The 26,156-nt window shown below is 43.7% G+C and overlaps 1 protein-coding gene across 4 annotated transcripts in view; it reads left to right on the top strand.

Moving 5' to 3' along the window:
- Positions 1-26,156, top strand: part of CCDC181 (coiled-coil domain containing 181) — a 326,883-nt gene that overhangs the window by 103,281 nt on the left and 197,446 nt on the right. Inside the window, exon 3 of one of the 4 annotated variants that reach the window (XM_033942639.1) lies at positions 23,229-23,288. The exons of the other annotated variants lie outside the window; for them this stretch is intronic. Coding sequence (XP_033798530.1) covers positions 23,263-23,288 — 26 coding nt within the window. The 5' untranslated portion in view covers positions 23,229-23,262. The remainder of the gene's footprint in view (positions 1-23,228; positions 23,289-26,156) is intronic. 4 annotated transcript variants of the gene reach the window in all.

Below are 26,156 nucleotides of genomic sequence, written 5' to 3'. Positions count from 1 at the left end.
CATCTAAAATGGAGTCTCGGTACCGGACGGTCCCCTGTAAGGGGCTTGAGAAAGCTCAGCTGTCCCACCAGTCTTTGGTGGTGGAGTCTTCCCTCAAGAAGTCTCACCCTTCCAAGGTCTACGCGGCGGTCCCGCCGGGCCGGGAAGGCCGGACTATGGATAAGTTTGGCAGACGCCTATACCAAAATTCCATGATAGCTAACAGGGTCTTGAACTATAACTTTACTTTCACGTCCTATTTGAAGCAGTACATTAAGTCTCTGCCGTCTTTCCAGGATGAATTGCCGGTCCATCGCTGTGCCGGGTTTTGCCGGCTTGTGGATACTCTTTCGCAGATCCGGCTTTATATGTTTCAGGCCTCATATGATGCCTTTGAACTTTCAGCCTTAGCGGTGGCCATGCATTGCCTAATGTGGCTCTGCATCGTAGATATGGTCCCGAACCTGCAGGACCGGTTGGCAAATCTTCCGTGTTTGAGTAATGAGCTGTTTGATAATTCCATTGAGGCCGCCACCAAACGCCTCTCTGAAAATGAGCTCTTCTTTGCCTCCTTGGTCTGGGCAAAGGTGAAGCCCGCTCCGCCTAAGTCTTATAGGTTGCCTCCCTGGCGATATCTGCAGAAATCGACGCCGGCGTTCTCTAGGCCTCCGCCTCGGCGCCAATAGCAGCAGAGGGCTCCTCCTAAGCCTCAGACTCCTGAAGCGGCCAAAGCGGCGCCGTCCTTTTGACTGTCCTGGTGGGAGGGGGCTGGCCTCCTCCACCCTCGGCCCTTCTCTTCCTATCGGGGGCCATCTCCGCACCTTCTCTCACTGCTGGGCACTGATCACTACGGATGCTTGGGTCCTCTCCGTCGTCAGAGAGGGGTATTCCCTGAACTTCCAGACCTTGCCACTGGACAAGCCCCCAGAAGTCTCTTTCCAACAGGATGCAGCTCCCCCTGCTTCTCCGGGAGGCTCAGGCCCTCCTTCGCCTTCGGGCAGTGGAGGAGGTCCCCCTTTGTCAGCGGGGCTCCAGGTTTTACTCCGATATTTTCTGGTTCCCAAAAAGACCGGGGTCCTCCGTTCTATCCTGGATCTCCGGAAGACAAATAAATTCCTGGTCAAGGAGAGGTTCCGTATGCTCCCTCTTACCACTTTGTATCCTTTGGACGAGGGGGACTGGATGTGTTCCCTCGACCTGAAGGAGGCCTACACTTATGTTCCGATCCACCGGCCTCCAGAAGGTTCCTTCGTTTTCAGGTGGGAGACCTTCATCTGCAATATCGGGTCCTCCCATTCAGGCTCACTTCATCCCCACGGGTCTTCATGAAGTGCCTCGTGGTGGTGGCGGCAGCCTTGCGGTCACGAGGCCTTCAGGTTTTCCCATACCTCAACGACTGACTTATCAAAGCCCCATTGAGGGAGGGGGTTATTTCAGTGACCTGTCAGACTATTATCTTCCTTCAGTATCTGGACTTCGAGGTCAACTTCCCAAAGTCCCAGTTGTGCCCCTCTCAGTCCCTGCAGTTCATTGGGACCGTGCTGGACACGGTTCGCCTCCGTTCGTTTCTGCCTCAGCCTCGGTGGGCCGCCCTCATTCAGCTTAGTCGGCTGGTCTCCCTGAGGGCTTTGGTCTCAGCCAAGCAAATGATGATCCTCTTGGGGCACATGGCCTCCACCGTTCATGTGACGCCCTTCGCCAGACTGCACCTTCGCGTCCCTCAGTGGACTTTAGCATCTTAGGGGAGACAGGATCGGGATCCCGCTTCGCAGCACATTTCGATGACTCCCTCCTTGAAATGCTCCCTCCTTGAAACAATCTCCAGGGGTTTGTTTTTTCTCGTGCCCCCGCCTCAAAAGGTTCTGACGACGGACTCCTCTGTGTACACCTGGGGGGGCGCACCTCGACGGCCTTCAGACTCAGGGTCTTTGGTCGAGTGCGGACCGTCGCTGCCACATCAATCTGCTGGAGCTCCGGACCATTTACAATGCCGTGATGGCTTTTAGTCATTTACTTTAGGATCAGGTGGTCCTGGTGCGCATGGACAATCAGGTGGCGATGTATTATGTGAACAAGCAAGGGGGTACGTGTTCCCTGTCTCTCTGCAGGGAAGCCCTTCGGCTTTGGGAGTGGGCGTTACGCCACAACATCTTCCTTTGGGTGATTTACAACCAGGGCAAACTGAATTGCCTGGCGGACAGGTTGAGTCGCCTTCTTCAGCCGCACGAATGGTCGCTCCATTCCTCGACTCTGCATCAGGTGTTTGCTTGTTGGGGGACTCCATAGATAGATCTGTTCACTTCGCCCCTCAATCACAAGTTGCCTCGCTTCTGCTCCAGGATTGACTCCCCAGATCGTGTCGAGGCGGATGCTTTCCTTCTGGATTGGACGGGCAGGTTCCTCTATGTGTTTCCTCCCTTTCCTCTGATTTTGAAAACTCTCATGCACCTCAAGTCGGTATGTGCCACCATGATCTTGATAGCTCCTCGGTGGCCCCGGCAGCCATGGTTCTCCCTGCTCAGTGTCAGGGAGCCTCTACTACCTGTTTTTCCTTCTTTGCTGTCTCAGAGTCGTGGTTCGCTGCTTCATCCCAACCTGCAGTCTCTGCACTTGACGGCGTGGTTCCTTTCCACCTGACTCCTTCCTTTGAGTTTTCTCAGTTGGTGCGGGATGTTCTGGACGCTTCTCGGAAAGCTTCTACTAGGTTGTGTTATTCCCAGAAGTGGACTAGATTCGCCACGTGGTGTGCTTCCCACTGTGTAGAGCCTCTGTCTTTCTCCTTGTCCTCGGTACTGGATTTTATCCCAGGACAAGCAGGCAGGTATTCTCACAAGTGGGTGACGTCATACGACTGAGCCTCGGTGCAGACGCCTCACAAGCAGACTTGCTTGAAGAAACTCGAAGTTTCGAGTCGCCCGTACCGCGCATGCGCGAGTGCCTTCCCGCCCAGTGCAGGGCGCGTCTCCTCAGTTCTTACTTTTCCGCGGAGCCGAGAAGTCCGTCTTTGATTCTCTGCATGAAGTAATTTCACTTGTGCCTTCTCTACGACTATGGTTTTGTGTTATTTATGTCACGAATCGCTGTTTTTTCTTTATTCTTTTCTTTTAAAAAAAATATATTTTCTTCCGTTCGTTCAACCAGGCAGGCCTCGCTGCCGCAGCCCTGCAGCTTCGATCTTGAGGCGGCTATTTTTTGGCCTATGTCCCAGCCTGCAACCGGTTTTAAAAAGTGTTCCAAGTGCCAGCGTGCGATTTCCCTCACGGACCCTCATCGACGCTGTCTTCGGTGTCTTGGGCCTCAACATCTCCCGAAATCGTGCTGGCTTTGCTCAACACTTAAGTCTCGTGCTTTTAAGCGTCGTCATATCCTGTGGGAGCAGCTCTTCAGCATGGAGTCTTCGATGGAACTCTTGTCTTTGAAGGGTGCCTCGCCCTCGACTTCATCCGAAGCTCTTCTGGCTTCCACAGCTTCCACTCCGAGCCTCATCAAACCTGCCTCATTTGTACCGGCTCTGTCTTTGACGCCTGCTGCAATGCCTTCCTCTGTCTCTTCAGGTCTGATAGGGCAGCAGCCCATTCCCAGATGGTGCTTAAAGTGCCTAAGGCTTCTAAGTCCAAGCACTCTCACACTGCCTTGAGGGAACACGAGGCCTGTTCAGGTGGTCCCATTGGAGACGCAGATCCATCCTTGCCAGCTTCGTTCCAGACCTTGTTAGAGAAGCAGTTCATTCAGCTCTTTACTACCATGGGGCCGAAGCTTCTCTCACAAATCCAGCCTGGGCATACTGCGGTCTCCCACGAGGTCGAGCCGCCTCCTATGTCTCAGTCTCATGCACACTCTTTGCAGGGAGCAGAGTCTCTGCCAGTGTCTGGTCTGGCAACTGGGCATGGACAGCAAGGAGCAGATTCTTTGCCAGTGCCTCAACGAGAACCCTCACACTCGAAGCAAGGAGCAGAGTCTTTGTGAGTGCATCGAGGTTCCTCTTCTCAGCCTCCACTGCTTCGTTCCACAGCCTCCAGCCCTATCCATTCTCTAGGGGCTTCGACTGAGGTACATTCTCCTCGATCCTCGAGGCCTGCTTCGAGGCACAGCTCGCATCACAGATCGAGGCATTCATCGAAGCATTCATCCAGGCATGCATCGCCACACCGCAAGCAGCCTTTTCTTCAGCTGTCGCCACTTCCTCCATCGAGCCTTGTGCTTCCGGACCTTGAGGACCCAGTGGTTTCCATTTCTTCATCCAGGTCTCCATCTTCGCTGGGCCAAGCTGCCTTGACATCCTTGAGTCCTTCTCGAGGCATGGCTTTAGCGGATCAACTTTCCTTTTCATCTTTCCTTCATCAGATGGCAGTTGACTTGGATATTCAATTAGATACTGGCTCGAAGTTCTCCAAGGAATATCTCGAGACCATGCATTTCCCTCAACGTCCAGCTGAATCTCTCAGGCTTCTGCTCCATAAGCTTTTGGATCAAACCTTTGTCCGCTGTCTGGAAACTCCTTATACCATTCCAGCTGTTCCAGGCAAACTGGACTATAGGTATAAGACTGTACATCATAAGGGCTTTGACTATATTCAATTGTCTCACCAATCCCTTCTCGTTGAATCTTCTTTAAAAAGATCTCATCCTTCCCAGGTGTATGCTACTGTCCCTCCAGGAAGGGAAGGTAAAACGATGGACAAATTTGGTCGTCGCATCTACCAGAATTCGATGATGACCTCAAGAGTCCTCAACTATAATTTTCATTTCATCACCTATTTTGAGTTCTTTCTTTCCATTCTTCCAAAGTTTATGCCTTATCTGGACTCTCGTATGCACTTTGAGTTCCAAGAAGTCATTGCTTCATTATCTCAACTCCGTCTGCATCTTCTCCAGTCATCCTATGATGCTTTCGAGTTAACTGCTCGAGCAACTGCTTGCTTTGTGGCCATGTGACGTCTTGCTTGGCTTTGCACTATCGACATGGATCCTAACGTGCAGGACTGGCTGGCTAATGTTCTTTGTGCAGGCAATGACCTCTTTGATGAGTCCATCGAGGCAGCCACCAAGAAACTATCTGATCATGAGAAGTCATTTGCATCTGTTCTCAGACCGAAGCCGAAGCCGGCTCCTCCTCGACCTACACACCCTCCTCAAATCTATCAGCGGCGTTTTCCACCAAAGCAGGCCCCTGCTACTCGTCAGCCTGTCAAGAGGCAGCATCCACAGAAGCAGCAAAAGCCTCAGCCGTCTGCTGTACCTAAGGCTCCTCAGCCTTTTTGACTGCCTAGACCAGAGCATAACCTCCTTCATTCTGCCCTTTCCCGATTTTCCCCCTATCGGAGGTCGTCGCCACAAATATCAGGAAGTTCTGCTTCATGCAGAGAGTGATCGACACCTGGAATGCTCTCCCAGAGGAGGTTATTGCGGAATCGACCATCCTAGGATTTAAAAGCAAACTAGATGCACATCTCCTTACGAGAGGCATAGAGAGATATGGGTGACTAAAAATACGCCAGGTCTACACCTGGCAGGACCTCCGCATGTGCGGATCGCCGGACTTGATGGACCGAAGGTCTGATCCGGAGATGGCGCTTCTTATGTTCTTATATTTTTACCACCGGTGGACTACGGTTACTATCGACTTCTGGGTCCTTTCCATCATCAGGGAGGGATACTCTCTTCATTTCCATCAAGTTCCTCCGGAACATCCTCCAAGAGAGTATCCTTTCAATCCCTCCCAGACCACCCTTCTTCTTCAGGAAGCTCAAGCTCTACTTCAGCTTCGAGCTATCAAGCCAGTTCCTCTAGCTCATCAGAACAAGGGTTTTTACTCCCATTACTTCCTTGTTCCGAAGAAAACGGGCGATCTGAGACCTATTTTGGATTTCAGGGTGCTCAACAAATTTCTAGTCAGAGAAAAATTTTGCATGTTGACCCTGGCATCTCTTTATCCCCTCCTCGAGCAGAACGACTGGTTCCATTCTATCCCCATTACTATTTAATATCTTCCTATCTCCTCTCTTAACCTTAGCACAATCTATTGGATTTACGATCTTTGCCTATGCAGATGACATACAACTTCTTCATCCAGTCAACACTTCTAATATTTCTGATATAAAAGATATAAACAATAAACTGGACACCATAAATGATTGGCTCTATTCTAATAAACTTTCCCTCAATATAGACAAATCCCGTGGTCTCTTATTTTTAATTAACAATACCGAATTCCTATCAGAAAAAATTTCTATTAAATCTGTTCCAATTCAAATGGAAACAAAAATAAAACTTTTAGGAGTTATCATTGATAAAGACCTATCATTCCACGACCATATTAGTTCAGTTGTAAAAACCTGTTTCTACAAACTTCGCATTATTCGCTCATTAACTTCAATCTTGGAGACCAAATCAATCAAAATTCTGGTTCATTCTTTGATTATTTCCCACTTAGATTACTGTAATTCCCTTCTCAATGGTCTTCCCCAAAAAGAAATCCGACGCCTTCAATTAATACAAAACACTGCTATAAAACTCATCTACAAACTAGGCAAATATGATCAAGTTACTCCGGTTCTGAAAGATGCACACTGGCTTCCTGTTGCTCATCGAATCACTTATAAAATCATCCTCTTGACCTTCAAAATAAAATCTTCTCATCAGCCATCATACCTTCATAAACTCCTCATTCCTCAATGTTCTCCTCGAACTTTGAGATCAACAAATCAAAAACTCCTATTAATTCCCTCCATAAAAGAGTTCTATTATACACGAACTTTGTGGAATTCTCTACCACAACCTCTTCGAGATGAACAACATCTAGATAAATTTAAGAAAAGCCTGAAGACTTTTTTATTTTGCGACGCATTCTCTTCTGCTTAGACCCTACTCCCCTCTCTTATTTCATTCACATTACTTTCTACCTTTTTTTTTTTTTTTAACCCTATTTTTTTCTTAAAGAACCTTCCCCACCCAATATGTTTTATTCCAAATTCCCCTTTCTCCCTTTTCTCTCTACATTGTAACTTTACCCTCCCATTCCCTTTTATCCTCACTGTCAAGTTTGTCATGTTAATGTCTTTAATGTTCACTATATGCACTTCTAAATATTTATTATTTCAATTTCTTTTTTTTAAAATTTTTTTATATTTAATGTAAACCGGCCAGATATTTGTTTGATGGTCGGTATATTAAAATCTAATAAACTTGAAACTTGAAACTTGTTATGCTCTTTGGATCTCAAGGAGGTCTACACACACATTCCCATTCATCCGGCCTCCCGTCAGTACCTCAGATTTCGGGTGGGAAATCTGCATTATCAATATAGAGTACTTCCTTTCAGTCTGGCCTCGTCTCCCAGAGTATTCACCAAGTGCCTGGTAATGGTGGCCGCAGCTCTCAGGAACCATGGTCTTCAAGTATTTCCATACCTCGATGACAAAGATTCCACGTCTCAAGGAGTCGTCGTAGCGACCAGGGGACTATCTGGTTCCTGCAAAGTCTGGGATTCGAAATCAACTTTCCGAAATCACATCTACAGCCGTCTCAGACTCTTCAATTCATCGGAGCTGTTCTGGACACAGTCCAACAAAGAGCATTCCTTCCTGAACAACGTCTGGAAGCTCTTCTCCATCTTTGTCATTCAGTGTCCTGTCGCCCTTCCATCTCGGCGAGACACATGATGATTCTTCTAGGTCACATGGCTTCCACAGTACATGTGACTCCTTTGCCAGATTTCACCTCAGAATACCTCAGTGGACCCTGGCACCTCAATGGACGCAGGTTTCCGACCCTCTGACTAGACACATCCAGGTCACTCCTGCTCTGACACAGTCTCTTCGCTGGTGGATGCTCTCTTCCAATCTATTCAGAGGCTTACTTTTTCACACACACCCTCATCAGAAAGTTCTCACAACAGATTCTTCAACTTACGCTTGGGGGGGGGCTCATCTAGATGGTCAAGGCTATTGGACCCCTACGGATTGTCAGTGTCACATCAATCTGCTGGAACTCAGGGCGATTTTCAATGCTCTCAATGCTTTTCAGCATCTTCTTCACGACTGTGTAATCCTCATTCCAACGGACAATCAGGACGCCATGTATTATGTCAACAAACAGGGAGGCACGGGATCTGCCTCCCTCTGTCAGGAAGCTCTGAAAGTTTGGGATTGGGCCATTCGTCACAACACCTTTCTCAAAGCTGTCTACATTCAGGGGGCGGACAATGCCTTAGCAGACAACTTGAGTCATCTTCTGCAGCCTCACGAATGGACTCTCCATTCCAAGCCCCTTCATCACATTTTCTCTCAGTGGGGGATGCCTCAGATAGACCTCTTTGCAGCCCCCCACAACTACAAACTGCCTCAGTTCTGCTCCAGGATGTACAATCCTCATCGCCTCGAGGCAGATGCTTTTCTAATGGACTGGACGAATCTCTTTCTATATGCATTTCCTCCATTTCCTCTAATTCAAAAGACGCTGGTCAAGCTGAAGACCGACCATGCCACCATGATTTTGGTTGCTCCTCGGTGGCCGAGACAACCCTGGTACTCCCTTCTACTTCAACTCAGCAGCAGGGAGCCATACCTTCTACCAGTTTTTCCCTCTCTGCTTACACAGCATCAAGGATCTCTGCTTCATCTCAACCTGCAGTCTCTACACCTGACAGCTTGGTTCCTCTCAACATAGCTCCTCTCCAGTTCTTTCAATCTGTGAGGGATGTTTTGGAAGCTTCAAGGAAGCCTACTATCACCGGAAATGGACTAGATTTTCTACATGGTGTTTTTCTCATCATAAAGAGCCTCAACATTCCTCCTTATCTTCAGTTTTGGACTATCTTTTTGCACCTTTCTCATTCTGGCCTCAAGTCTACATCAATACGAGTCCATCTTAGTGCAATTGCTGCTTTCCATCAGCCTATTGAAGGGAAACCCCTCTCTGCTCATCCAGTGGTTTCCAGATTCATGAAAGGACTTTTCAATGTCAATCCTCCTCTCAAACCGCCTCCTGTGGTTTGGGACCTCAATATTGTTCTTATTCAGCTGATGAAACCTCCATTTGAACCAATGGACAAGGCTCATCTGAAGTATCTCACTTGGAAAGTGGTGTTTCTCATTGGCCTCACTTCTGCTCGACGAGTCAGTGAGCTCCAAGCGTTGGTTGCGGATCCACCTTTTACAGTGTTCCATCATGACAAGGTGGTTCTTCGCACTCCTCTGAAATTCCTTCCTAAAGTGGTCTCCGAATTTCATGTCAACCAATCCATTGTTCTTCCAGTGTTTTTTCCAAAGCCTCATTCTCATCCTGGAGAAGTTGCTCTTCATACTCTGGACTGTAAACGTGCTTTGGCTTTCTATTTGGAACGCACCAAACCACACAGAACTGCTCTTCAACTTTTTGTCTCCTTTGATCTGAACAAGTTGGGACATCCTATTTCTAAGCATACCATCTCCAATTGGATGGCAGCTTGTATCTCTTTCTGCTATGCCCAGGCTGGATTACCCCTTCACAGTAAAGTCACAGCCCCTAAGGTCAGAACAATGGCAGCTTCTGTAGCTTTCCTCAGATCTACACCTATTGAGGAAATTTGTAGAGCTGCTACTTGGTCCTCGGTTCATACCTTCACTTATCACTATTGTCTGGATACTTTCTCCAGACGGGATGGATAGTTTGGCCAAACAGTATTGCAAAATTTATTCTCCTAAGTTGCCAATTCTCCCACCATCCCACTTTGGTTAGCTTGGAGGAAACCCACTTGTGAGAATACCTGCCTGCTTGTCCTGGGATAAGCACAGTTACTTACCGTAACAGTTATTATCCAGGGACAGCTGGCAGCTATTCTCACATCCCACCCACATCCCCTGGTTGGCTTCTCTGCTGGCTATCTGAACTGAGGAGACGCGCTGGGCGGGAAGGCACTCGCGCATGCACGGTACGGGCGACTCGAAACTTCGAGTTTCTTCAAGCAAGTCTGCTTGTGAGGCGTCCGTATCAAGGCTCCGTCGGATGACAACACCCACTTGTGAGAATAGCTTCCTGCTGTCCCTGGATAACAACTTTTACGGTAAGTAACTGTGCTATTTGCTTCACTTGTCTCGATTTGGCCTCAAGACGAATTCTATTTGAGTCCATCTCAGTGCGATTGCTGCCTTTCACCGGCAGCTTGATGGGAAATCGCTCTCGGTCCTTGAACCATCCTCCAAGAGAGTCTCTTTTGAACTTCCTCCAGAGGACCATCCTCCACCAAGAGCTCTCAACCCTTCTCCAACTCAATGTAATAGAACAAATTCCTCTGCTGGAGAAAGGCTGAGGGTTCTACTCCAAGTAGAATCAGATTTACTGATTCAAAAAAAATACCAGAAGTCTCCACCTAATTCTAGACCTTTGTGCTGTCAACAAATACTTAGTGAAGGAGAGGTTTTGCATGGTCTCTCTGGGAACTCTGTTACCATTCTGAAGACAAAGTCCTCTGTGCATTCTCTCTAATACTTCTTGTCAGGAAAACTCTACTTTGCAAGACTGAGGCACCATGATTCTCTTTGCGCCTCATTGGCCACATCAACCATGGTTCCCTTTCTTACAGATCAGTCTTTGGGAACCCATCACACTACAGTTGTTTCCAACTCTACTTACACAGAACAAAGGCCCTCTCCTTCATCCCAATCTGCGTTCATTAGCACTCACAACATGCTATCTCTCCCCCTGTGAGTAGATGCTTTCACTCTATCTGTACTACTGTCAGTTATTATTAAAGCAACCAGAAAACTGTCCACACAATGATGCTATCATTTTAAATGGACTCATTTCTCTATCTGGTGTGATCTCCACTCACTTGGCCTATACTTTCAGTTCTGGATTATCTCCTTCACCTTTCCAATTCTGGACTCAAAATACTTCAATACATGTTCATCTCAGTGCTATCGGTGCCGTTCATACACCATTGGATAAGAAAACATTATCTGTGCATCCCTTGGTTTCCAGTTTCATAAAAGGCCTTTATCATATTGAATTTCCACACAAGCCTTCTGCTATTGTTTGGGAGCTCATTGTTGTTCTCATCACATTAATGAAGTCTCATTTTGAGCCTTTATCTACTTCTTCACTCATACATCTTACGTGGAAAGTGGTCTTCCTCATTACCCTAAAGTCTACACACAGAGTCGGCAAACTTCAAGCTCTAGTATTGGAACCACCCTATAAAAGACTCTACCATGATAGAGTAGTACTTTGAACACATCTAAAATTCCTTCCAAAAGTTGCCTTTGATTTTCATCTCAGTCAGTCCATAGTTCTACCAAGACCGCATTCTCACCCTGGTAAAGAAGCTCTACATATCTTGGACTGTAAGCATGCTCTTGCTTATTACTTAGATTGCACCAAGCCTCTTAAAACTACAGTCGACTCCGCTTAAGTGCAAACCCTTCGGAACAGATCGCCACATGCGCTTAAATGGAGTGTGCGCTTAATCGGAGTACCACTTTTTAGTCATGAAAAATCACATTTGCTGTAGTCAAATGCAATAAAACTTTTATTCAGAAAAAACACACCGAATACAATTTAATACAGTTCAGTTATAGAAACAGCACTGTTCCGTCTAATGCAGTGGTCTCGAACTCAAACCCTTTGCAGGGCCACATTTTGCATTTGTAGGTACTTGGAGGGCCTCAGAAAAAATAGTTAATGTCTTATTAAAGAAATGACAATTTTGCAAGAGGTAAAACTCTTTATAGTTTATAAATCTTTCCTTTTGGCTAAGTCTTAATAATATTATTGTAATTTATAGCTAAAAAGACATATGATTGGGGGGACGTCATGTGACGCAATCCAGCATAGACACATAGCGCGATCTCTCTTTCAACCTCGGGACTACTTTGATTGATTTATCAGTCAAACTAACTCTGATTCCACCATTTTTCATTGTGGGACGCACATCAGAGCATCATGTCGACGAAGATATCTAAAACATATAATGCTTTCACCATACAATTGGCGACAAAACACTCGAAGAAGGATCTGCCCATGCCAGGGAAGGCCTTACATATACCACTCCTGCCAGACCGAGACAACGCTGACAATTCCATCGCTGAAAACATTCGGCACCTTATGGAGCTAATGCAAAAAAATTTGCAAACCACCTCAGAAATAAAACAAGACCATTATAATGTATCTACCCAACTTACCCAATTTAATGCCCGAATTAAGCTCCTAGAAGAGTGAGCTACGGCGCACGATGAGCTGCACGTGGCTTTTCAACGGAAGCTCAATAAAATTGATCTCTTACGACTTGAGATTGAAAATATGAACGGAATGTGCTGAAAGAATATTCGCATATTGGGCATGCCTGAGACAACAGAAGGTACTGATTCCATCTCGTTTCTGTTGAATTTTCTGCCAAGCTTCCTGCATGTTCAGTTCTCTCCCCCTCTTGAAATCGAGAGGCAACATCGTATACCTTCAAAGGCCTCTACATCTCCCGTGTCCCTAGACCTTTGATTTTCAAAGTCTTATGCTACTCTCAAGCCTTACAGATCCTGCAGGCAGCAAGAACCATCTCTGACTTAAAGTTTCAGGGTAAGAAGTTGTTTTTTGTCCCTGATCTCTCTCTCACTACAGCCAAACGCAGAAAAATCTTTCTGGGGCTAAGACCGCAGCTTAAAGCCTTGGGTGCCCAGTATGGGCTTTTTTTTACCCTGCCAAAATGAAAGTGACTTACAAAACTACCAGTAAAAATTATGATGACCCTGCATCTCTTCAGCAGTTTCTTCAAGAGCAGTTAAACCATCCAACTTGAATACTCGAATATTTGCAGTTGCATCTCCATGTGGTTCTTTTTGGCTGTGGTTTAGTATTGATTTTATCACTCACTATGTTCCATTTTCCATGTTCCATGTTGCATTTAGTCCAACTGATTTCATGTACCCCTAAGGTAGTTTTCTATTACTATTTTGTTTTTATTGTAATACCTAATTTTTAATGTACGAAGTTGTACATTTTTATTTTTTGGTTTTCATTTTTTCCATAAATATGCTACACTACACTGCTAAAGTCACAGTCTCGGGAATCTATTTTTTGATGTGTAATTCCACTGACAGTGCTTTTGAGGAGATATATCCTCTCACCACCCTCTGGTTTTTCCAAGTTGCAGATTAATAGCACCTCCTTGAATGTTAAGGGTTTCTCTAATCCAATTAAGAGGAAGAAAATCCTGCTGTATCTTAAACATCTGAAATGAGATATTTGCTTTCTCCAAGAGACCTATCTTAGTGTGCTGGAATCTCAAAAACTTGTTAGTAAATTTTTTGATCAATGTTTTTCTTCTCCGGCTGTCAAGAAATGAGGCTTATTACCCTCATTTGTAAATTTTTCCCTTTTAAGATGTCCTCTCACATATGTGATTCAGAAGGTCGTTGGTCTAGACTAGAAGGCTCCATTAAAGGATCTCCAATCACCATTATTAATGTATACTCTCCAAACGCAAACGATCCTCACTTTTTTCAAACTTTGAATTGTGCCTCGCCCTCTGCATTACTGTCACACACTATACTGGGAGGCTATTTCAACTTTCTTCTGGACCCTTTATTGGATTGATCATCTCAAGTCAGACTGTCTAAACTTCAAGTTCGGGCCTCCCTAAAATCTCTAATCACCACTAATGGCTGGTCTGATATCTGGAGACTTCAACCCCATTGCAAAGGACTTCACTTTCTACTCCAACATGCATCAATCCTACTCCAGATTGGACTCTTTCTTTGCCTCAAAGGATCTTCTTTCCATGTTCACGTCTGCCAAGATTCATGAAATTTCTATCTCAGACCACGCTGCAATCCAGTGCTCCTTACTCTGGTCCTAAGAACATAAGAATTGCACTGCTAGGTCAGACCAGTGGTCCATTGTGCCCAGCAGTCCGCTCACGCGGCGGCCCTCCAGTCAAAGACCAGCCCTACCTGCATACATTCCGGTTCAGCAGAAACTTGTCTAACTTTGTCTTGAATCCCTGGATGGTGTTTTCCCCTATGATAGACTCCGGCAGAGCGTTCCAGTTTCTACCACTGTCTGGGTGAAGAAGAAATTCCTTATGTTCGTACGGAATCTATCCCCTTTCAATTTTAGAGAGTGCCCTCTTGTTCTCACTACCTTGGACAGAGTGAACAACATGTCCTTTTCCACCAAGTCTATTCCCTTCAGTACCTTGAATGTTTCAATCATGTCCCCTCTCAATCTCCTCTGTTCGAGCGAGAAAAGGCCGAGTTTCTCTAATCTTTCGCTGTATGGCAACTCCTCCAGCCCCTTAACCATCTTAGTCGCTCTTCTCTGGACTCTTTCGAGTAGTACCGTGTCCTTCTTCATGTATGGCGACCAGTGCTGGACACAGTACTCCAGGTGAGGGCCCACCACGGCCCGGTACAGCGGCATGATAACCTTCACCGATCTGTTTGTGATCCCCTTCTTTATCATTCCTAGTATTCTGTTTGCCCTTTTTGCTACCGCCACACATTGCGCGGACGGCTTCATCGACTTGTCGATCAGAACTCCCAAGTCTCTTTCCAGGGAGGTCTCTCCAAGTACCGCTGTGGACATCCTGTATTCGTGCATGAGATTTTTGTTACCGACATACATCACTTTACACTTATCCACGTTGAACCTCATCTGCCATGTCAATGCCCATTCCTCGAGCCTGATTATGTCACATTGCAGATCTTCGCAATCCCCCCTGTGTCTTCACTACTCTGAACAACTTCGTATTGTCCACATATTTAATCACCTCACTCATCGTACTATTCCAGATCATTTATAAAGATGTTGAAGAGCATGGGTCCAAGCACCGAGCTCTGCGGTACCCCACTGGTAATGCTCTTCCAGTCCGAGTATTGTCCATTTACGCCCCACTCTCTGTTTCCTATGCTCCAGCCAGTTTTTAATCCAAGTGAATATTTCACCTCTGAGAAAAAAATCTTCAAATTCCTGGAGACTTAACACATCTTTACTACGTGATAAGCAGTTCTTATCTTACATTCATCAACAGAGTAAGAACTTTTTTGTAGACAATGAAGCCTCTGAGATTTCTTACATATCAGTCTGGGAAGCATATAAAGCATACCTTAGAGGTGTAGTCATAAGTTAGTTGGCTCACAAGCGGAAGACCCTTGCTTAAATATCACAAATGGAGAAATCAATTCACAACTTGGAATCGACACTTTATACCCACATGTTACTCAACAAAAACTTCAAAAATTAAAGTTTGAATATAATACAATGCTGTCTAACATTTTATTGGCTTTTTCATTCCATCAAAGTGCTCTTTACTATTCTGATGCCAATAAATCAGGCAAACTCCTTGCCTCCTATCTGAGGGGTCAAAGATTCAAACACCAAATTGCAGCCATTAAATCATCTAATGGTCAACTCCTCACTGCTACGCCTCAAATATTACAAGCGTTTCAAAGTTTTTCCCATTCTTTGTATTCATCTGAATGTGATGTTCCTTCTCCCACAATCCACAGTTTTCTCTCGAGTCTCAACATCCCGAAGATTGATTCTGGTCAACTTCAAGATCTTCAAGCTCCCATACAATCTTCTGAAATTTTGTCAGCTATCAAATCCCTACCTCCTGCAAAATCTCCTGGTCCTAATAGACTTCCAGCGGAACTTTACAAGTCCTTTTCCACATTACTGGTTCCTAAACTATAACATTACTATCATGCGCTAGTCTCCAATCTTGTCTCCTTGGGAAGATTTTCAGAGGCTACAGTCGTCATTCCTAAACCCAGCAGAGATGATCAACTGGTGCAAAACTATAGACCAATTTCACTGCTCAACTTAGACTATAAGATCTATACCAAACTTGAGTTTTAAGCTGGAAAAAGTTATACAGTCCCTCATTCACAAAGACCAAGTTGGTTTCTTACGTGGTCGATATGGCAGTGACAACAGTAGACTATTTTGTAATATATTCATTTGGCCCAATCGAGGGCCTTCCCAGTATTATCAGTATCATTAGATGTGGAGAAGGCCTTCGATCTGGTCGAATGGCCCTATTTGTTCATTGTTTTGGAGAGATTTGGTTTCCCGCCTATCTTCATTCATATGTTACATATTCTATATAACACACTGTCTGCAAAAATCCTGGCCAACAAGGACCTCTCTGGACAATTCACTCTCCAGAGTGGTACCCAACAGGGGTGCCCCATCTCCCCCTTTCTTTTTAATCTGGCCTTAGAGCTCTTCTTACTTGCCATAAGACAAAGTAACAACATCCATGGCTTTCAGTTTGGTGGGGAGGAATACAAACAGTCTGCCTATGCAGATGATATTCTTCTTGAACTGATCCTGAAAATTCTTTAAAAGCTCTGATTGACCTTGTTGACCGGTTCTCTTCGATTAACTGGGACAAGACAGAGCTTATGTCATTAAATAATCTGTATATACCTTTCTATATACCTAATCTCTCCTTAAAATGGGTTACTTCGTCCATTAAATATCTAGGGATAAATTTCAGTAAAGACCTACTTACTTTTGTCAAAATTAATATGAACCTCATTTTGTATAAACTAATACAATCTATCCTCCCTTGGTCTCCTCTACACCTTTCTTGGTGGGGGAGATTGGAATCTCTCAAGATGGTATTAGTACCTAAGATTCTCTACCTTCTGAACATGTTTCCATTACTTTTTCCGACTCCATTTTATAGGTCTCTTGAACGTCTCCTTGCCGGTTTCTTGTGGCACAATAAGTCACCTAGAATATCACTATTGAAACTGAAAACCCTAAGCTTTTGGGTGGAGTAGATTTCCCTGATCTACTTTTCTATCATAAGTCATTCCTACTGCGCCAAGGCCTTGAGTAGATCCTGCCTTCACACATATCAGCCTTACCTAGGTGGCTTTCTTTCGAAAACCATTACATGTACCCAACATCCATTTCTAAAATCCTGGGCATTTTGCTCTCTAAGCAAGGGAAAACAAATCCCATCATAAAAAGTACCTACAACTCTCTTAGCTTTCTAGATACCACCTTAAAAACCCCTATTTCTAAGTCCTTTAACATTCCACTTTGGAACAACCCCGCCATTTTGATTGACAAAAAAATGGTCTCTTGGACCTCATGGCAATCGCTCCATATCTGGGATATCTCATTTTTTATAGATCCCGTAACTAAAAGTTGGATCCCTTTTTCTCAAGCTCAATCTACCCACTTTCTGACTGATTTTCAGTTCTTTCCCTGGTTACAACTGAGATCTTTGCTCCATAAGAGTTCTGTTGATATTTCTTCCTTAGAAGGGTCTGCTTCTAATTTTGATCTCTCATTGAAATTATATGATGGCGGACATGTTGTCTCCAAAATCTATAGACATTTCAAAACAATTTGATCTCCTAAACTTACATCAATCTCTCCATTCAGCTTGGGAATGTGACAGTCAAGCTGAAATTTCTGATTCAGACTGGAATTCTATTTGGCACTATCTCTACAAAACTTCTAAATCGGCATCTAATCTAATCTTCATTTTATATACCGAATCTATTCCCTAAGGAGCTCGACTCGGTTTACAGTTCGTTAAAAAATGAAACATAACAAGTAAAAACTGTGGGTTAAAAACAGAAATTGGTTAGATTAGATGGATGGAAAAAGTTAGAAAAAAGTATGTTGAATTGCTTAAAATTACTATACGACATCTAGAATCAAATTAACTATTGTGAAAACAGCCAGGTTTTTAAACTTTTTCAAAACTGAAATAATTGATCTACCAGTCTTAGAGAATCTGGAAGTCTATTCCAAATTCTCACCAATTTAAAAGTAAAAGATTTACTAAGCTTCTCATTGTATTTAATACATTTCAGAGAAGGAAATGCTAATTTGTGATTTGTAATTCTTGAATAGCAGGATCTAAAGGAATTCCCACTAAGAGGAATCAAAGAGTCAAATATTTCATAAAGGAATTTGAAATCCACACTTGCACATTTGAACTGTATCCTATGATGGACCGGAATCCAATGGAGTTTTCTCAGCAATGGAGAAACATGGTCGTACTTTCTCTTTCCAAAAATACGTTTGGCCACTGTATTCTGTATTAACTAGAGACGATCTAAACTGCCCTGTTTAATACCCAAATAAATAGAATTATAGTAGTCCAACTGGGCCAACACAGTGGATTGTATGAATAATAAATAATGTTCTTGATAAAATAGTGCCCTGACTTTCCTCAGCATGCACAAACTAAAGAAACATTTCTTTGCTAATGAATTTATCTGGTCATTAAAAGTGAGAGAGGAATCCAGAATAATATCCAAAACTCTAGAAGTGAAGTCAAGTTGTAATATAATATTTGATTTCAATGCAATACTAGTAGGGAGATTAAGTAATCTAGGTCCGATTAGGTCTAGCTTAGTTTTTGAAGCATTCAGTTTCATTTGAATGCAAATCGCCCAACTCTGGAGCTTAGAGATACAGCTATCTATGCCTGTAGTCAGGTCACTGAAATCATGTTTGACTTCCAATAAAATAAAAATGTCATCCGCATAGGTAAAAATAGATTCTGCAGGTGAAAGACAGAAATTTTTTAACGACGTCATATAGATATTAAATAAAATAGGTGACAAAGGAGAACCTTGCGGCACCCCACATTTGGGTATCCATGAAGATGAAACCTGGCCCTCTAAGCATACCTCATAAGAACGTCGGGAAATAAATTTACTAAACCAATATGTCAACCAACATATGAATCAAAATATCATGATGAACCACATCAAATGCTGCAGACAAGTCAAATTGTAATAATACTGCATATTTATTCTGTAACTGTAAATTTTGAATTTTTGCAATTAAAGGTATCAAAAGAGTTTCTGTACTGAAATTAGGTCTAAATCCATGTTGAAATGGTAATAGAATAGAGAAAACTTCTCTAGATAGTTGGAAAGTTGTTTGGAAATAATTCAATCCCTTTTCTTCCTCTTACATTGGGCATTGTGGACCCCTGTCCACTCACATAGAATTAATTCTACATATTCTAAGTTATGCTGGTCTTGTGGTCTTTTGTATAGGTGATCTAAAACACCTTATCTTTAAGTGCTCACATTTACAAACATATTGGCAGAATGTCTGGGCTACTATTACTGAGATCTTACTCATTTCTGAAAATATCTCCCTTAAGATTCTACTACTAAAAGAGAATTACTTTGCTACCACTTTACCAGAATCCTCATGTCGTCTTCTTGACACTTTATTGGGCATGGCTTTAAAAATTGTTTGTACATTCTGGAAGGATCTCTCGAAGGTTTCATACTTACATTGGTGGAATTTACTATGTCTTACTTACAGATATGAATGTTACAATGTCAAGTGAAAATGTTTGGATAATGTTCAAATGTCCTCACTTACAAAATAGTTAATGCTCAAAAAATATCTAATATTAGATCCTGATTCTTGTACTACCCAATCTTTTTCCAACACATAGCTTGCAGTTTATTTGTGTTGATCACACTTGTATATTCTTGGAACTATTTTGGTTTTGATATTTCTGCTTTTCTCTGTTTGAAAATTTTCAATAAATAAACTAGGGGCCTGTTTTACAAAGCCGCACTAGCAGCTGCTGCGTGGTAACGGCCCCGAAGCCCATAGAGATTTAAAGGGCTTTGGGGCTGTTGCCATGAGGCTTTGTAAAACAGGCTGTAAGACTAAAAAAAAAAAAAAAAAGCAGCTGGTGAAGAAGAAAAAAAAAAAAAGAGACATATGATCAAGAAAAGGTTTTATTTTACTTTTGTGATTATGCTAAATATACCGAGGGCCTCAAAACATACTAAATATACCCCCGGGCCACAAGTTTGAGACCACTGGTCTAATGCAATACACTGTAAACCTTTTTTAAACCAACATTCTACTGAAGTAATCAGTCGTTTTCTGTACGCAGATTGCACGATTCAGGCTATTGATGCTGTAAAACTATCCATAGTTGTGACATCCATTTTCTCCAGATAACAACACAGCATGTGTAGGGACTTCAACGTGTCCAAGAAGGAAACAATCTCTGCAGGTGTTTCACTAGTTGTGATGACCGCAGCAGTATCTCTGTCCCCATCAAACTCTTGGTTGTCTGCAGTGTCCTTTACGACTGTACAGATATCAGAATTAATGCTGTCAGATGATGTGGGCACATTGTTGTCAATGACAACATACAGCTCAAACTCTTGTGACGAGAGTCCAACTGGGAGTTCAGTGGACGAAGTGTCAGCTTCAGTTGTCTCATCAGATGCATGAATGAAGCTTGCCTGTTAATAGCAATTTGAAATCGTTGATGATGAGACTCGACTCCATGCCTCCCGTACCATGTGAAGAGAGTCAAACACTGTCATTTTTCTCACGAGCTCAGCAGCTTGGGGTTGGATTCCTTGTTCGCATCAATCACTGCCATTACATATCTTAGAACAAGTGGCCTGTAATGACATTTGAAGTTTGCAAGTATCCCTTGGTCCATCGGTTGGATGAAAGAGTGTTTGGTGGAAGAAACACAAGTTTGATGTTGGTTAGTCTTACATCATTGCTTTGTGCTGCACAGTTATCACACAGCATTACAATGTGCCTTCTATGCCTTCTCATCAGATTGTCAAGCTTCTGCAACCATTCAATCCACAGTGTTGCCGTCATCCATGCGTTTTTGTTGCTTTCATATTCAACAGGCAGGTGTTTAATGTTTTTGAAGCACCGAGGATTTCTATTCTTCCCAATCACCAGTGGCTCGAGCTTTTCACTACCGTCCATATTGCAACTGAACAGCAATGTCAGTTGTTCTTTTGGCACCTTAAAGCCAACAGTTTCGCTGTGTTTGAAAGCCAATGTTCCATCAGGGATGGCAAGGCAGTACAGGCCCATCTCATTGGCGTTGAAAATGTCACCTGGTTCATATTCACCAATGACTGATGGCAACACTTCCATGACCCATTTTTCTGTACTAAACTCATCCAAGTCTTGTTTTTCGCCATGCTGATTCTTAAATTTTATGCCGTTACGAACTTTCCACCTCTCTAACTATCCATTTAATTGCTTTGAAGTTGTCTACGCCCAGTTCTTCAGATAGCTGTGCTGCTTTCTCCATCAGCAGAGGCCCAGTGATTGACAGTTGTTGACTTCTAGCTTCAGCAAACCATCGCAGCAACACCTGTTCAACGTCTCCAGCCTTCCCAATTCTTTTCTGTTTTCTGGTAGGATTGCTGTTGCTTTGCCAGTCTTTCAATATAGCTTGCTTTTTTTTGTAAATGCGAGAAATCTGGCTAGGATGAAAGCTGTAATGTTTTGAAATAACGACCTGATTCTCCTGTTGGTCAAGTCTCTTTAAGACATTGACACGTTTAGCCAAAGACAATGACTTTTGTCCAGCATGGTGGACACGTTCAGCCAAAGACAATGATTTTTGTCAACACGACGCCATGGTGCAGTTCTGAAAGTTCGAACACCTGGCCAGGCCTAGATTGCTGTTCTGAAATACGTGGCTCATCCAGGTCAGAACATGATTGCTTTTAACCGGAGTTAACGTAACATGAACGAATAGAGGTGGGACCTATAACATTAGTGCGCATAAGCAGATTGTGTGCTTAACAGAATTGCTAATATCCAGAGTTTACGCCCATTGACTTTAATGTAAAAAAAAAAAAAAAAAACGGGACCATGGTGGTAGGCTGCGGATAACCGAAGCGTGCGCTTAACTGATGTGCACTTAGGTGAAGTCGACTGTACTACTCTTCATGTCTTTCGACCCTAACAAACTTGGGAATTTCTGTCACCGGCTAGTACACTGTATTTTCTTCACATATGCTGAGGCTGGACTGACACTGGATGGCTGTGTCACTGCTCATAAAGTGAGAGCCATGGTGACTTCAGTAGCCCATCTTTATTATGCTCCCATTGAGGACATCTGTAAAGCAACCACTTGGTCCTTTACTTCCCATTACTGTCTAGAAAATCATTCTATGAGAGATAGTCGGTTTGGGCAAGAAGTTCTGCAAAATTTATTCTTGTCCTAAAAGCCAACTTTCCCTCCAACCCTCTGGGTTTCACCAGGTTCATGTTAGTTTATTTAACTCTCTTTCTAGAGACATAATTCTGGCAGCTTGAGAGTCCCACATGTGAGAATATATAATTGCTTATCATTAGAGAAACGAAAACAAAAGATTGACCCTTGATGCTCCACAGAAATGCAAATCAGCTGAAAACAAGAACACTGTGGAAAAGATGATGTTCAAGATGCAGGCTTTATTAAAAGTACAATCGAATAATCCACATGAAAAATGCCTAGGACCTAGATCATGGGGACTTGGGCCAAACACAGTCCGTGTTTTGACAAAAATGTCTTTCTCAGGGGTCCCCAAGGGTCCTGAAACAGAGACTCATGGATCAAAAGCTAAAAACCTAAGTGTCCTGATGCAAAGGTTCATGGATCAAGGCTAAAAACAACTTTGGATGAAACGCAGTGCGATTGAGAAATCCTCAAAGGTGGAGGATTTCTCAATCGCGCTGCGTTTCATCCAAAGTTGTTTTTAGCCTTGATCCATGAACCTTTGCATCAGGACACTTAGGTTTTTAGCTTTTGATCCACGAGTCTCTGTTTCAGGATCCTTAGGGACCCCTGAGGAAGACATTTTTGTCGAAACACGGACTGTGTTTGGTCCAAGTCCCCATGATCTAGGTCCTAGGCATTTTTCATTTGGATTATTCGATTGTACTTTTAATAAAGCCTGCATCTTGAACATCATCTTCTCCACAGTGCTCTTGTTTTCAGTTATCATTAGAGAAAGCAAAGTTACTTACTTGTAGCAGGTGTTCTCTAAGGATAGCAGGTATGTATTCTCACAACCCACCCACCTCTCCTAGTTGATTTCTTAGCTATCTTACTGACTTGCAGGTCCTGCAAACTGACGTCTGTGGGAAGGCACTGGCATCCGTGTGTTGCAGTTGGTCCTTAAAATTTAAAGTGACAATACACTTTTGATTGTCCATACCGGGTTCCATGAACGACATAAACCACATGTGAGAATATATACCTGCTATCCTTGGAAAACACCTGCTACAGGTAAGTACCTTTGCTTTACCTATTGACAAATTCAGCAACAATTAAAGCCCCAGCATCCATGAACAAAATCCTGTTTTACCTATGGAAAGGACTTGGTTATTGCTTTTAATGGGGAAAAAGTTTTAATAAATAAGTTCCACAACTAGCAGAGAAACATCCACATTGCAAACTTAAACACAAATCTGAATTATTTTTTAGCAAAGTCTTATCTTTCTAGGAGCCACCAGTCCTAGGCAGGAGCATGCAAGGAAATGCAACGAGGTTCCTTATTAACCAGGTAATTCAGGTGGTTGTTGTTGTTTTTTTAAAAATTTAATATGTATTAATATTTTCTAAACAAATACAACTAAGGAAATCATTAAAAAAAAAATCAATAGCCAAAGGTGCTTATAAAACATTAATAGATAACTATCAAGGAAAAGAGCAGAAAAGTTATATACAGTTCCTTAAGTCACAATAATGCAAAGAGTCAGATTCAAAAATAAAGAAATTACATAACAGGCAACTAGACAAAATACCACCTAGGCTTGCCTCAACTAACTAAATATACCCCCAATATCCACCCTTAACCAAATGTAAAGGGAATCAAATAGGCCCACTAATTATTGTCCAGAGCCTCCTGAGGCTGAAGGAGAATTTTTCACTGAGATGGTTCAGAGAACACTTAATTTCTCCTTTTATATTTAATCAAATACTTCCTAGGATATTTCAAGAAAAGAGTCATGCCTAGAGCAAGGCCAGCTCAAAGAATTGTTATGCCTTGAGCCAACCTTTGATCTTAGAGTCATTCTCTCAGTATGAGCTAAGCAGATCTTGGTACTCATACTGTAAAATTGATCCCATATTGGAAAATAGCATTCATGTGTGGAGGAAGAGGAATTCTGGGATCTAAATGCATGAAAAACCTTTAAGTCTAAACCTGGATAAGCAATGGGTTTTAAGGTTAAATTTTGACTTTCTCAGCTCCTGCTGCTGCAGCCATATTATACATCCTAATCTGAGCATGTTCTGCACCCTACTTCCTGAGCTCCTATTCTATTATGTCCTTTCCAGAATCAATACAAAAGGTGTTTCACCTCAACCCGCAAACCGGGGCTTGCAGAAATCTCTTTTCTCCGTTGCTTCTCCCACTTAGCTGAGGAGTAGAGAGCCCCCCTGCTGTTTTTATTTCTGCAAGTGAACCATGCAGAAGTCTCTGATCGGCTCTGCTTTTTTTCTTGTTTTATTCACAAAAGTGCGATTATTATTTTTTTTTTCTGTGGCTTTGATGCCTTGAGATCCCTTTGAAAGGGTTCTCTGCCTGGGAAAGGATGTGGTTTTTGCGGAGCTGGGCTACTGCTCCACAGAGCAAGATTTGGGTAGACTTGTGGAGCCAGTCTGCTGTGTGCCAGCTTCGGAGCTTGGGGTTCATACCCCTGGGGGTGTTCTTACCTGTTGACCCTGTCAGAGATTTAAGCACAGGCTGTTTGCACCCTGAGTAAGAGCCCTTGGGGTATCGGGGTGCAGGCTGCGTTTTCCCACCCCCGGTTGAGTGAGGATGTTCCATGGGGGCGGAAGTCTTGGTCAGGGTCAACCCAACTGGCAGCCCAAAGATCCTAAAGTTTGTGTGAATTGGTGAAATTCAGAGGCAGAAAATCCTTTCCCTTCATTTCAGTTGCACAGACAGAGCTGACAGGCAGGCACTATGGAGACTGTAAGTACAGCCCCATTACTTCCTATGGGAGATTTGGGGGAGGAGATATCTGAAAACGGGATTTCCGGTCATTTCTTGGGCTAAAGATCAGGTTCCCCCCCCCAAAAACCCCCAAATTGCCAATTTTTATTTTTCCATTGGGTCTCCACAAGGCGTTTTAGGTGCAAATGTACTGGCAGCGGCCATCTTATATTTTTAGCAATCTTTTTTTTTTTTTCAGCTTTTTTCTTCCTCACAACCCCTCGATTTTATTAAAAATCATTAGGGATGGACTCCTCCACCATTGTAGATGTGAATTCATGTGTGGGTTTTGCCGGATTACCAGTGGAGCTTCTGTGTACTGTGTGCCACGGCACATGAGGGTAGGGTGCGGGAGCTTTGGGCCTCACCTTGGGGTCCTATAGGGCTGGGAGCCTAGTTGGATTTGGGAAATGAGCAGAAAATCTCACCCAGTACCATTTTCAGGCAGGGACACAAAGCACGAGTCCAGGGAACTTTCGCAGTCTGCCTGGATTCGCAGAGAGCCAATGTTGATCCCAACCTGTGGCTTTTCCCCAGAATTTGTGCAACTCATGTGGAGAGTGTAACTTACGGACCCAACCCATGCATCAAAATTGTTGGGCACTGCGTGAGCCTTTCAAGCAGGGCCTTCCCTTGCGAAGTACCTGTTCAGACCCCTAGTGCCCCTGTCCACTCAGACCCAGACAGTTTTCACTGTCGCACTGAGACCATGGATATTGCATCCTCCTTGGATGACCTGGATATTGTATACGATACGGTCAGCCGTGGGTTCTGAAAGCCCTGATGTGGGTGATGACCCCTCTGTCTGTCGGTTGTTTAAGTCAGCCTCTGTTCTCCATTTTATTGAGGACACTAAAGGAGCAGAAGCTGGAAGCTTAGCCCTCCACATCTCAGTGTATTGTCATGAGTCCTTCTAATACTCTGATTTTCTTTTTTCTGTTGCATCCTAATCTCACGGCTTTGGTTATTGAGCAGTAGGAGACACAGGAGAGTTCCTTTTGACTAAGACCATGGCTAAGCTTTATCCTATGGCACTAGATTTCCAGCAGCTATTTGAGCAGCCGAAGGTGGATTTAGCAGTGGCACAGGTGGCTAAGCGCACAGCCTTTCCAAGTGAAGGAGTGATGCTGAAAGATTCTCAGGACTGCAGGGTGGACATGGTCCTGAAGCTTTTTCAAGTTACTCCTTCAGGTATTAAAGTGGCAGCAGCTGTCTCCTTTGCAACATGTGCTTGTCACACGAGGTTGCACCAAGATCCCTCAGCGGAGGATGACTTCAACCCCCTCTGGTGCTCAAGGGGGCCGGTTATGTGGCAGATGCCTTGTATGACCTTATATGGCAAGGTTTCGGCTATAACAATCCCAGATGCCAACAGTCTTCCAGTTCTTGCATCAGCACCGCTTCTAAGAAACATAGCTGAGTCCTTCTTAG

The sequence above is a fragment of the Geotrypetes seraphini genome, chromosome 4 (genome assembly GCF_902459505.1).
Source record: "Geotrypetes seraphini chromosome 4, aGeoSer1.1, whole genome shotgun sequence".
NCBI lineage: Eukaryota > Metazoa > Chordata > Amphibia > Gymnophiona > Dermophiidae > Geotrypetes > Geotrypetes seraphini.
Note: the sequence above shows the minus strand (reverse complement) of the source record. Positions and strands in the feature narration are given on the sequence as shown.